This window comes from Anomaloglossus baeobatrachus, chromosome 2, assembly GCF_048569485.1.
Source record: "Anomaloglossus baeobatrachus isolate aAnoBae1 chromosome 2, aAnoBae1.hap1, whole genome shotgun sequence".
Taxonomy (NCBI): domain Eukaryota; kingdom Metazoa; phylum Chordata; class Amphibia; order Anura; family Aromobatidae; genus Anomaloglossus; species Anomaloglossus baeobatrachus.
Window position 1 is genome coordinate 254885827 of NC_134354.1, and position 12655 is coordinate 254898481.

General features: G+C 42.8%; 1 protein-coding gene across 2 annotated transcripts in view; it reads right to left on the bottom strand.

Annotated features, from left to right (window-relative positions):
• Positions 1 to 5166: 5166 nt before the first annotated feature.
• Positions 5167 to 12655, bottom strand: part of CYB561D1 (cytochrome b561 family member D1) — a 49592-nt gene continuing 42103 nt past the window's right edge. For both annotated transcript variants that reach the window (XM_075335761.1, XM_075335760.1), the window contains exon 4: positions 5167 to 10477. In XM_075335761.1, the coding sequence (XP_075191876.1) occupies positions 9926 to 10477 (552 nt within the window). In that variant the 3' untranslated portion in view covers positions 5167 to 9925. The remainder of the gene's footprint in view (positions 10478 to 12655) is intronic.

Consider the following 12655-nt stretch of genomic DNA (forward strand, 5'->3'; position numbering starts at 1 on the left):
CGACGCTCCAGCGATCCCACCAGCAACCTGACCTGGCAGGGATCGCTGGAGCGTCGCTACACGAGTTGCTGGTGAGCTCAACAGCAACCAGTGACCAGCCCCTAGCGCCGCATGGAAGATGCTGTGCTTGGTAACTAAGGTAAATATCGGGTAACCAACCCGATATTTACCTTGGTTACCAGCGCGCGCAGCTACACGTGCAGAGAGCAGGGAGCAGCGCACACTGAGCGCTGGCTCCCTGCTCTCCTAGTTACAGCACACATCGGGTTAATTACCCGATGTGTGCTGTAGCTACATGTGCAGAGAGCAGGGAGCACCACACACTGCTTAGTGCTGTCTCCCTGCTCTCCTAGCTACAGCACACATCGGGTTAATTAACCCGATGTGTCCTGCAGCTACATGTGCACAGAGCAGGAGCCGGCACTGACAGTGAGAGCGGCTGGTAACAAAGGTAAATATTGGGTAACTAAGGACAGGGCTTCTTGGTTACCCGATGTTTACTGTGGTTACCAGCGTCCGCAGAAGCCGGCTCCTGCTGCCTGCACATTTAGTTGTTGCTGTCTCGCTGTTACACACAGCGATCTGTGCTTCACAGCGGGACAGCAACAACTAAAAAATGGCCCAGGACATTCAGCAACAACCAACGACCTCACAGCAGGGGCCAGGTTGTTGCTGGATGTCACACACAGCGACATCACTAGCAACATCGCTGCTACGTCACAAAAGTTGTTCGTTAGCAGCGATGTTGCTAGCGATGTTGCTTAGTGTGACGGGGCCTTAAAAGAACAAAGAGATGTCTTTCTCTGTACATTTTCCTTCCAGATGCTTTCATCCCCCTGGTCGTAAATACCACACTCTCAGACAGATCAGATAAGATTATCATGGAGACCTTCATCTCTGTGCTAGCTGATGGTGGGGAGGGGCTTTAAGGGACCTTAAGGTACCGTCACACTAAAGGCCCAGTCACACACAACGACTTACCAGCGATCCCGAAAACGATGCAACCTGATAGGGATCGCAGGTAAGTCGCTGGGAGGTCGCAGGTGAGATGTCACACAGTGAGATCTTACCAGCGATTCAGGAACAATACAGGTCGCAGTAGCGACCTGTATAACGATCTCAGCAGTCACTGTGACCCTGTCACACAGCGTCAAACACAGCGATGTGTCCTGCCCAGCAGGACGTCGCCTTTGAAGAAAATGACCTGGACCATTCAGCAACGACTAGCGATCTCACAGCAGGGGCCTGATCGCTGGTAGGTGTCACACATAACGAGATTGCTAATGGGATCGCTACTGTGTCACCAAACGGTGACTCAGCTGCGATCTCGCTAGCGATCTCGTTATGTGTGACAGTACCTTAAGCGACGCTCCAGCGATCCCACCACCATCCTGACCTGGCAGGGATCGCTGGAGCGTCGCTACACGGATTGCTGGTGAGCTGTCAAACAGGCAGATCTCACCAGCAACCAGTGACCAGCCCCCAGTCAGCAGCGACGCGTGGAAGCGATGCTGCGCTTGGTAACTAAGGTAAATATCGGGTAACCAACACGATATTTACCTTGGTTACCAGCGCACATCGCTTAGCGCTGGCTCCCTGCACTCCTAGCCAGAGTACACATCGGGTTAATTACCCGATGTGTAGTCTGGCTATGTGTGCAGGGAGCAGGGAGCCGGCACTGACAGTGTGAGAGCGGCGGACGCTGGTAACGAAGGTAAATATCGGGAAACCAAGGAAAGGGCTTCTTGGTTACCCGATATTTACATTGGTTACCAGCGTCCGCAGAAGTCGGCTCCCTGCTCACTGCACATTCAGTTGTTGCTCTCTCGCTGTCACACACAGCGATGTGTGCTTCACAGCGGGAGAGCAACAACTAAAAAATGGTCCAGGACATTCAGCAACAACCAGCGACCTCACAGCAGGGGCCAGGTTGTTGCTGGATGTCACACACAGCAACATCACTAGCAACATCACTGCTACGTCACAAAAGTCGTGCCTCAGCAGCGATGTTGCTAGCGATGTTGCTTAATGAGACATGGCCTTTAGAGTTTTAACATGACAGTTTCCTCTCTTGATGTAAGACCATTCATAAACATTTTAAGAGAAGGGGATATTCTGTGACTAATTTATACAGACCACAGAATATTGTATATGGGAGATTTTCTACTTTTAGCTGACAAAAATGACAAAACTAATCCTGTCAATAGAGGTTTTGTTGTCTCAACTCCATTCAGCAAGGACTACTATAAAATTGTTGAGCTGATAAAAAAAATATTCTCCTCTATTGCATCAAGATCCTATACGAAAAAAAAATCCTTACAAAAGGTATTAATTTTGTAGCCAGATGATCTAATAATTAAGTATTCTTTCACATAGCCTATTCAGTAAAAATAAAGAAAGCAATATGTGGCTCGTTTTGAAAGGATCTTACAAATGCGGTAGTTTAAAATGTCATTTATGCAAGTTTATGCAAGAAATTTTACATCGGTTGCACCACATGGACACTTAAGAAACGCATGACCGAGCACATTTCAGAGGTGATTTCTAATCCAGACAACTGGAATCGATCTGTATCTGGTCTATCAAGGCACTTTGCAGCGGTACATCACAATGAAATGTCCACACTATCTGTGGTTGGCATAGAGGGTTAAAAGATAGCCTACAGGTGGCAATTGGAGAAAGTTTTTGCTTTCTAAGGAAGTACGTTGCATTGTCATTCCTATTGATCGTATCCCTGAAGGTTTGAACCATTGAAATGATCGAATATACATTTTCTTTAAAGAATTCAATGAGATATTGGAATTTTTTTTTCAAAAGGGATTTAATATACGGTACATTTTCTCAATTATAATGTGATGTGATCTAACATTGTTTTCTCTTATAGAGCACCTTGACAACTTCCTTTTTCCTTTCCTGTTTTCATATACAGTGGAACCTCGGTTTACAAGTAACCCGGTTTGCTGTACGAGCAAATACTCACCGCACACACTTCCGGTTCCATACTTTTAACCGCGCTCTGACCCGCACTTACAGTCCGCACAAACACACACAAACACGCACATATTATGCTCATCTTACCTTCCGTTCCATCGCCGGCCTCATGGTTCTTGTCGTTCGCCAGTACAGGATGTGTATCAGGTAACCATCACGACGATGGAGGAACGTCCGCTGTCAGCTGCTACTCAAAGGCAAGCACGCTGGCTAATCAGAGGCAAGCGGCTCCTGCCTTTGACGTCAGCGCTCTGGCAGCGGAAGCTCCGGCATCAGTCGCGATGGTTACCTGATTCACATCCTGTACCGGCGAACTACAAGAATCAGGAGGCTGGCGATGGAACGGAAAGTAAGGAGAGCATAAAATGTGTGAGTGCTTGCGTGTTTGTGTGTGTTTGTACATTTTTGTGCATGTTTGTGCATGTGTGGAATGGCACAATAGGGGACCAGGAAGGGACATAGAACAAGTTGTGGAACGAATTGTCTGAGCTTGCATTATTTCCTATGGGAAATTTTGGTTTGCTAGACGAGTAACTTAGTTTACAAACACACTCCCAGAACGGATTGTTCTTGTAAACCAAGGTTCCACTGTATATGATTTTCACACTATGCATTACCTATCACTAAGGATCTGTTTTTGTTGGTCTGAAACGTGTAAGGATTGCTTTCATGTTTTTATGATGTGTGGATTTTAATAATTTCGAGTAAAATGGAATTTTAAACATATGACGCAGGCTCCGGTGCTGGAATTTTTTTTTTCATTATTCTGTCATCTATTTACCTGGGAGTGCCGCCCCAGATTTCCGTGCATCAATATAAGCTTCAATTCATGGCTATGACACGGTAGACTTAAATATTTTTCTTCCTTTTGCAAAACATAAGTGTTAAGGGTCTTGAAAAATGGCGACAAAAGTGAAATTCCTTTTTTGACAAATTTTTGAATTTGTTTTCAACACTCTTATACAAAAAATAAAAATCATAGATGACCTGGGGAATCATATTGCTAGGACAGTTACTGAAAATGGTAAATAAAACTCCACAAATATCAATGTGAAATCGCACTTATTTTCTCAATTTCACCGCACTTAGAATTTTTGTTCCCGTTTTCCACTACACTGTGTGGCTGAATGAAAGGTGTCATTCAAAAGTACAACTCTTCCTGGAAAAAACAAGCCCTCCTATGGCTCTTGGATGAAGGGGAGGAGAAAATTAAAAACTTAAAATCGCCAGGCGTGTAGGGGTTAAAGAAGTTGTCCTACCTTTGAGTACACATCTGTCGCCACTTTATGTGACTGCAGGCATGTGAATCCTCAAAGTGCTCAGTGTACGTGCTGTCAGGATTCTAATGTGTCGGGAGCTAGTGAAAGCAGGTGTGTGATTTGCATACATTCCGTCACATGCCGACTAGACGTGCACACCCTCGCTAAATACAAGTGAATTGAGAGAGGCCAGCTATGCATAGTCAGAATCCCGTCACCGGTGAATCCTGACAGCCAGAAAACTATGTGATGTGAGAATTCTCAGGATTGCCATTACATAAATATTTGTCCCCCAAGGCCTGATAACCCCTCTAATGTCATCATGTTGCTGTTTTCCCACATCAGGACACTATTATTTGTCAGCTGTCTCGGAAAATGTTCAAAAACATAATGGGGTTGCAGCAGGAAGAAAAAAAAATTAAAGAAAATATGTATCGGCTCCATCACTGTGCAAGTTTACCCTTACGTAGCGTTCTGTTAGGTTACATAGGGGGGGGTTCCAAGAAGGGAAACCACCCCTATGTAATGTTTAACACTAGAACTACTGTACTCGTGACACCTATATAGAAATACATAGTGCAAAGTAGTCAAAATGACTAACTCAGTAGTTCTAGTGTTAAAAGATGACAGATTGGCATCTTCATGGATAAACAACCCTTTTTATTGTTTTTTTTTTCTGAGGATGAAAATCTGTCCCGGTTACATGATGATCACATCGCAGTTCGGATGAGTACATTTGTGTGATCATCATATGACTGCTGGAGATTTTCATCTTCTGCATCTAAACAATGAAGACTCCCATTTAAGGACTACAAGCAGAGATCCTGAGGAACAAATAGACAAAATATATTAGTTCACTGCATAACACAAAAATAGCACAAATGTCAGTTATTCATTAAAAATAATTTATTTGATGACAGAAGATACAAAGATTTGATAAAAATGTAATAAATATAAAGTACCAGTGACACATAGAAGACATAGCCCCGTGTCTGCAGGTATATAGCAAACGTTGTATAAAGTAGGGTACCCAACACCAGCACGTAAGTCTTGGAATTTACAGCACGGCAAAAGAGCATGAGAAACATAAACTAATGACACACTGAACACAAAGAAGTGCAAATCACTATATACTACCGTCATACACTGTAAGTGTACATTCACACAAGCTGCATCTTGAATGCATAGACATGCTTTTCTGCTGCATTTTGCATAGGTGCCATATGTGATATAAAGGTAAACATTCTATACATACAAAACAGACATAAAAAGACACATTCATTAATGATCAAATCAGTAAGACTCTTAAAATCTACACAGTACTTGTGGAGTAATAAATAAAACCAACACAGCAATTTAGGCCTCGGCTCATGTATGGATTAGGGGTCTCCGTCAAAGTTTCTAAAGACCATTGCAGTATTTTCAGGGCAAGAAAAGCAGCAACATGACAAGAAAAATAATATGGCCCCAGACAAACCCATTAGAGTCCATCATGACCCCTTACATCCACTGAACCAAAGTCCCAGCTCTAAGATAAATACGGAATCTGTAAATTAGGGCTAGATCATTTTGTGGATTAATATATTAGGGATTCGTGTTATAAATCAGGCTCTATAATTAAATGACAGATATTACATCTTAGGAGACTGTTGGGAAGTCTTACAAGTTAGGCCTGGGAAAACATTTATCCAAACTAGCGGTCCTTAGTTGGCAGCAAAATGGTCTCTATTGTCACCTATTGGAAAAAGCGGTCCTACAGGGACTTCTCATCAGTGTGCTTTTACTAAAATGGAAGGCACAAACTCACAATGTAATGGAACTGCTCACACATCCATTTTGTAACAGCCAGATGTCTGTCTGGTAAACTCAATTCCAGACCTACTCTGACATTTTTTTATTGATCAGGATCAGCCATTCACGTTTATGGGACTGTGACAAAAATGTTTTCAATGTCTGATCCTTTAAGCTATGATCATTAGTGATGAGCGAGCACTACCATGATCGGTACTCATAATGAGCAGGTTGGACGCTTGGATGGGCGCAACTTGAGTATAATGGAAGTCAATGGGGAACTCAAGCATTTTCCTGGGAAAAATACTTGAGTTCCCCATTGACTTTCATTCCACTCAGGTATTCGAGTCGCGGCCATCTGAGCGTCCAACTGCACGTTACGAGAAACGAGCACCCGAGCATGGTAGTGCTTGCCCATCACTATTGATCATATGCAGCATTTTTTTCGCCAGCCATAACCTGATCTCTAGGTAGAAAATGTATTGTGTTCAAAATGGGTTTTGCTGTGTTCTTAGCTGTGTCTTTTTGTGCACAGACTAAATGTGTGATTTGTCTACAGTGCAGATTTAATAAAGTTAGGGGTACTTTGCACGTTGCGACATCGCTACTGCGATCTCGTCGTTGTCAAATCAAAAGTGACGCACATCCGGTGCCGGTAACGACGTCGCAACGTGTAAAGCCTAGAAGCACCGATAAATGATCGCAAAAGCGTTGAAAATCGGTGATCTGTGTAGCATCGGTCATTTCCATAATTTCACTGCAGCGACAGGTACGATGTTGTTCCTCGTTCCTGCGGCAGCACACATCACTGTGTATGAAGCCACAGGAGCAAGGAACATCTCCTTACCTGCGTCCCGCCTGCAATGAGGAAGGAAGGAGGTGGGCGGGATGTTTACATCCCGCTCATCTCCGCCCCTCCGCTTCTATTTGCCGCCTGCCGTGTGTTAACGCTGTGAAGCCGCACGACCCGCCCCCTTAGGAAGGAGGCGAATTGCCGGCCAGAGCGACGTCGCAGGGCAGGTAAGTGCGTGTGAAGCTGCCGTAGCTATAATGTTCGCTACGGCAGCTATCACAAGAGATCGCATGCGCGACGGGGCGGGGACTATCGCGCTCGGCATCGCTATCATCGGCTAGCGATGTGGCAGCGTGCAAAGTACCTCTTAGTATTATTCAATAAAAACATAGAAAAAAATAAAACACTACAAAAATTCCATTAGAACAGACATGCTGCCAATTTAAAAAATGCTGCAATTCTCAAATTCAGTCAGGGAAAAAAAAAATCAAGCGTTTGCATGAGATTTTAGAAATCTTATAGATTTTGATGGTAACTAAGGCGCAACTTCTTATTTGCATAAAAAACGCTGCAAAAAAATCCAGCTGCAAACGCCGCATGTCAACTTAGCCTTAACAAATCTTGCAACTAGTCCTTGGAAATTCACCAAACCCGATTCCTACAGAAGGAAAATATACTCAGAATTTTCTTGTGGTGGATAATATTATAAGTCTAGTTTTAAGGCTTTTTAAAGGGTTGTATATTGACTGGTAAGGCAGCTCCTTCCAATAGATGGCAATGGACAGACAGTTCTCTCTGGGGGGGATATATTTTTTATGGTATGCAGTTATCCCTATGATATTTTTGTTCCTTAAAAATGTAAAAAAAACCCCCTGATTCTAAATTTTCCAATAAAGCAGTTTCTAAAGTGGCAGCCTGCTGCTGTGCACAAAGGGGTCTTCGAGGCCTCTGAAAACAGAGAGGCCCAAGATAAATAATTCCTGCTGCAGGTGTCATGTACACAAGGTTCTCCTCTTACTCCTGCTAAACGTACGGTGCACAGTTTAATGAAGTGGGAATTTTGGGTCTGCTGTGTTAAATGAGAACTTACTGAGCTTTATACATAAAAATGTATTGCGCTCCGAAACAGAACGCACCGATACAAACAACTATGTTCACACAAAGGCAGCAGAAATGTAACAAATTTACAATCTCTTCATGATGTTTTACAGTTCGATAAGTGAGACTATTGTGTTTTTTTGTAACCCATTTATTATAATACCCAATACAAGAAAAATGTACATGTAGCCTTAAAGGAAAGTGCAATATATAATCAAGCCCTACTATAAAAGCAATTATACCCGTAGTCAACATCTGTAATATTAAGTGCTTTTCAAGGGGTTATCTAGTCTAAATTCTTAAGTCTGCGGTTACTCTATATGAGTGTAGACTTGTGAATCCTCACATCACAGGCCCTGTGCGCTCTGAGGATGTGCCGGTGTCAGAGCTAGAAACAGTGGTCACATGGCCACAAGTATATGTAGACTCCCAGCCATATTGTGACTAGATGGACACCGCCTCGCTAAATGCAAGTGTATTGAGCGAGGCCATGCCCATTTAGCCGTATTGTGGCCAAGAGTATCCATATCATTTACTCACGGCCATATAACCGCCGTTCCCGTCTCTGGCACCGAAGCATCCTCACAGCGCACAGTGGGAGCAATGTGAGGATTCCTAAGTCTGCAGTCACATAGAGTGACACAGAATAACTGCAGACTTATGGACTAAGACAGGACAACCCATTTAAGTGATCAAGTCCGTGCAGGGGAAAAAAAAAATCTCCAAAAATCATGTTAAAAAAGGGGTGCTTTTGTAGAACATTCGTGTTCTAGCTATTGGAGAAAGACGAACATTTGGACCTACATTAATCACATAATCATGTAACAGACGGAAGGATAGATTCTTAGCTTGTATTACCCTTGAGGATAGTGCAGACATTGTTAAACAGTCAATGTTTTAGACTCAAGGATAGAAAAAAAGAAAAATAAATATAAAACAACAAAAAATACAAATGTCAGTAACACAGAAATCTTGCAGAGCAGCACTTCTCTTATCCATACATGCAATACGAGGTACAGATACAATTTAGACGATCTTCTTGATCACACAGCTCCATTTACAGTACTAGAATGTAAAACCAAAACTTTAAAGTGAAACTGTTGGTAAGCTTTTACTCCCCATCCCCAAAACTATATATATGGGCATGTAGCTCTTTCAAAGAAAATCAGCAATACTTGACATGGTCAATCCGTTCCACCGTTACTGAGAAATCAACGTTTCATTTGAGATGCAAATGAGGCCGAAGAACTATTTGTAGAACTCAAGTCTCTCTCACAACAGCTCTATTCCCCACCCAGCACCTCCTCTTCCTCCTTGACTGGTGGCTCCTTTGCCTGATATCACAGAACATAGATGCGGTCAGTAAAACCAGAGGAGACAGAACTAAGAGAACAATAGACCTGGAGTGACAGAGGTTTTAGATATACAGTAGCTCTTCAGCTTCATTTGCATATCAATCCAAACGCTGATTCCTCAGTAATAGAGGAACAGACTGGCCTTGTAAAAGATAATGCTGGACTGGTCTCTGACATAGCTACATGTACGTATAAACAGTTTGGGGCTAGAAATCATGTTGACAGATTCCCTTTAAAGGGGTTGTCACTTAAATGCCACGTAAAGTATAAAAATCAATACACACCTCTCGCAGTGGTGCTGGTCCAGAGATGTCAGCGCTGCAATTCTAGGTGGTTCATGTGTCACTCTTGCGTCAAGTGACTGCTGCAACCAATCAGTAGCTGCATCTCATCAAAATTCGGTCAGAGCGCCAATCAGCAGTTACATGACACAACGTTACTTGATCTGGTGAGAATAACAGCACTGATATTGCTGGAATGGCACCACTGTGGGAGGAAAGTACAGATTATTTTAATTTTCTGTGGGGCCTTCAATTGATTAAGCAGGAGTCATCCAGCAGTGCACAACAACTTTAAAATACAAGAGTAAAACAGTACAAGTAAAACCCAATAAAGTAAATCTTATGTACATTTTGCTTTCACATGAGGGGAAATTTATGCTGGTTGACCTTGGGCATACTTGTATTCTTACTATGGGTTTTCTTCTTTGGTAGATATATGTCCAGTACTTGGTTCATAATTACCAGTGAAGGATACAGTGGTAAGGCAAAGCAAATATACCATAAAGGTCCCTTGATCTGTGCTTGAAACCAGTCAGAACACAATCCTAGGAGAACAGTAGATGCAGACAGAAGGTATACTAAAAGACCCCAAGTGGCGTGATACAGTTTAAGACGTGATACTGCAGTAACTTGCGCCAGACGTGGAAAGAGCAGTGCAAGGCCACAAAGAGCCTGGCAGCATGTAGTGATCAAGGTGAGCAGCCCGAGCATGCTGTGCCAGGAGGTGAGATGGGATAGCTCACTGCGGTTCTTGCTCCATACTATAAAGGCGATACCTACTCCAGCAAACACTGGCACACAGAGTTGTATAAGCCAGTGCAAACGGGTCTTGGACTTGCGAGAAAGAGGACAGAACGGGGAGGTTTCTGGAGACAATAGCAGCACAGCTTCTGTCATACATAAGCAATACTGAAAAGGAGAAAGGGAGACACAATTAACGAGGATATTGGGAAGACATGTACAATACATTAACAGTTAGGTACAAAAATCATATTCAAACTTCCCATATGTTAGGCTGACATAATTTACTTTTTTTTTTTTTTAGTAGCCAACCTCATTTATACATCTTCTCGCCTTAATAATGAGGATTTACTCACTTTACAGTCAGTGTTAAAGCTGAAATACTTACGCATAGTTGATTAGCTCAGGCCAGGAGACCAGCGGTTTGCCTTCGTGGCCCTAAGTTGGCTGCAAAGCTGTTAATTCAGATCAGGAAACCCGTGGTCAAGCCTGGTGTTATAACCATAACACAAACTAAGAATATGGTTGTGTGAATGCACTGCAAAGTGCATTATTTTCAGTGATGAGCAAGCACTACCATGCCATGTACTCGTAACGAGCAGCCAGACCCTCAGATTGGCTCTACTCATGCACCGAGTACGAGGGGCTTCTGATAAGTCTTTGGCTTTACCCAGAAAGCAACGAGATAGGATGATGAAACTGTACATTTATTCCACATACTCTCCACTGATGTCAACACTTTACATTTATTCCACATACTCTCCACTGATGTCAACACACTTCTTACATTGGCATTCCAAGTTCTGTAAGCCTATGAAAAGAAGAATTTTGGTTGTGCCTTAAACTAGGCATCCTTAGCAGCCATGGCATCAGAAATGGTGTGAGATTTGATACCCTTGAGGTGTTTCTTCAGGTTTGGAAACAGATGATAGTCAAAGGGAGCTAGATCTCATTAATAAGGTGGGTAGTCAACCAGCTGGAAGCCCAACTCTGCCAGTTTTGCTTTGGTCACTTGTGCAGTGTGAGCGAAGGCGTTGTCTTGCAGGAACAAGATTCCTTTGGACAGCTTGCCCCTCCTTTTGGCCTTCAGAGCTGCCTTCAATTGGTCCAAAAGTTCAATGTAATACCTTGCATTGATGGGGGAACCCTTCTGAAGGTAGTCCACTAGCAGCACACCCTTTTTAACCCAGAACACAGACGCCATCACCTAAGTGTCTGATTTTACACCCTGAACTTCTTTGGACGATGAGAACTACTGTGCCTACACTCTTTTGACTGCTCCTTGTTTTCAGGGTCATACAGATAAATCCAGGTCTCATCCATAGTAACTAGTCGATCCAGGAAATTCTTATCAGTCCGGAAACGCTGACAAATAGACTGGGAAGTTTTCACTCGCATGCTTTTCTGATCTGTTGTCAAACATTTCGGGACCCACTTTGCAGATAACTTCCTCATGTCCAAATGTTCATAGATAATGGCATAAACACGTTCACGGGAAATCCCCATGATGTCTGCTATTGCTTTAGCTGAAATTCATTGATTCTCCAGTATAAGATTGTGCACAGCATCTACGATTTCAGAACAACCACTACTCTCGGTCGTCCAGGACATTCCTCATCATTGGTGCTGAAGTGGCCCGTTTTAAATTTGGCAACCCAGTTCTTAACTGTGGAATATAAAGTGCATTGATCCCCCAATGTTTGCAACATATCACCATGAATATCCTTTGAGGACTTTCCTTGCAGAAACAAGAATTTTAGCACTTTTCTCCTCTCAGTTGCTGTGAATATCGCAATTTTGTTTTCCTGTGTGAGTAGAACACTGTTGCCATAAGCAACAAACACACAATTTTGAAAACATATATTAGACACATAAGGCTTTTATGTGTTGTAACATTCGTTACCATTGAAAGAAAAAAAAAATCACAAAGACTTATCAGCAGCCCCCTCGTATAACGGAAGGCCATAGGAAACTCAAACATTTTTCCAAAAGATCTTCCTCATTGACTTCCATTATACTCTGTACTCGAGTCGAGTTCATCCGAGCGTCAAAATGCTTGTTACGAGTACTGAGCACCCGAGCACGGTAGTGCTAGCTTCATCACTAATTATTTTACACACAAGATTTGACAGATAATACATAAAGTCAACAGCAATTTCAAAAATAGTAGCGCCTCCACCACTAATCCTGTTTTCACCCTATTGCTCTCAGAAAAAAGACATTTTAATCCAGGGTGACAAGATAAGGCAGATGTCACACATATCAAAGATCTGACTCATGGGTACATTAATGGAATTATGTTCAATGTTGGGTACAAGGTATCTAATCCTGCTATTATTGGAGTGT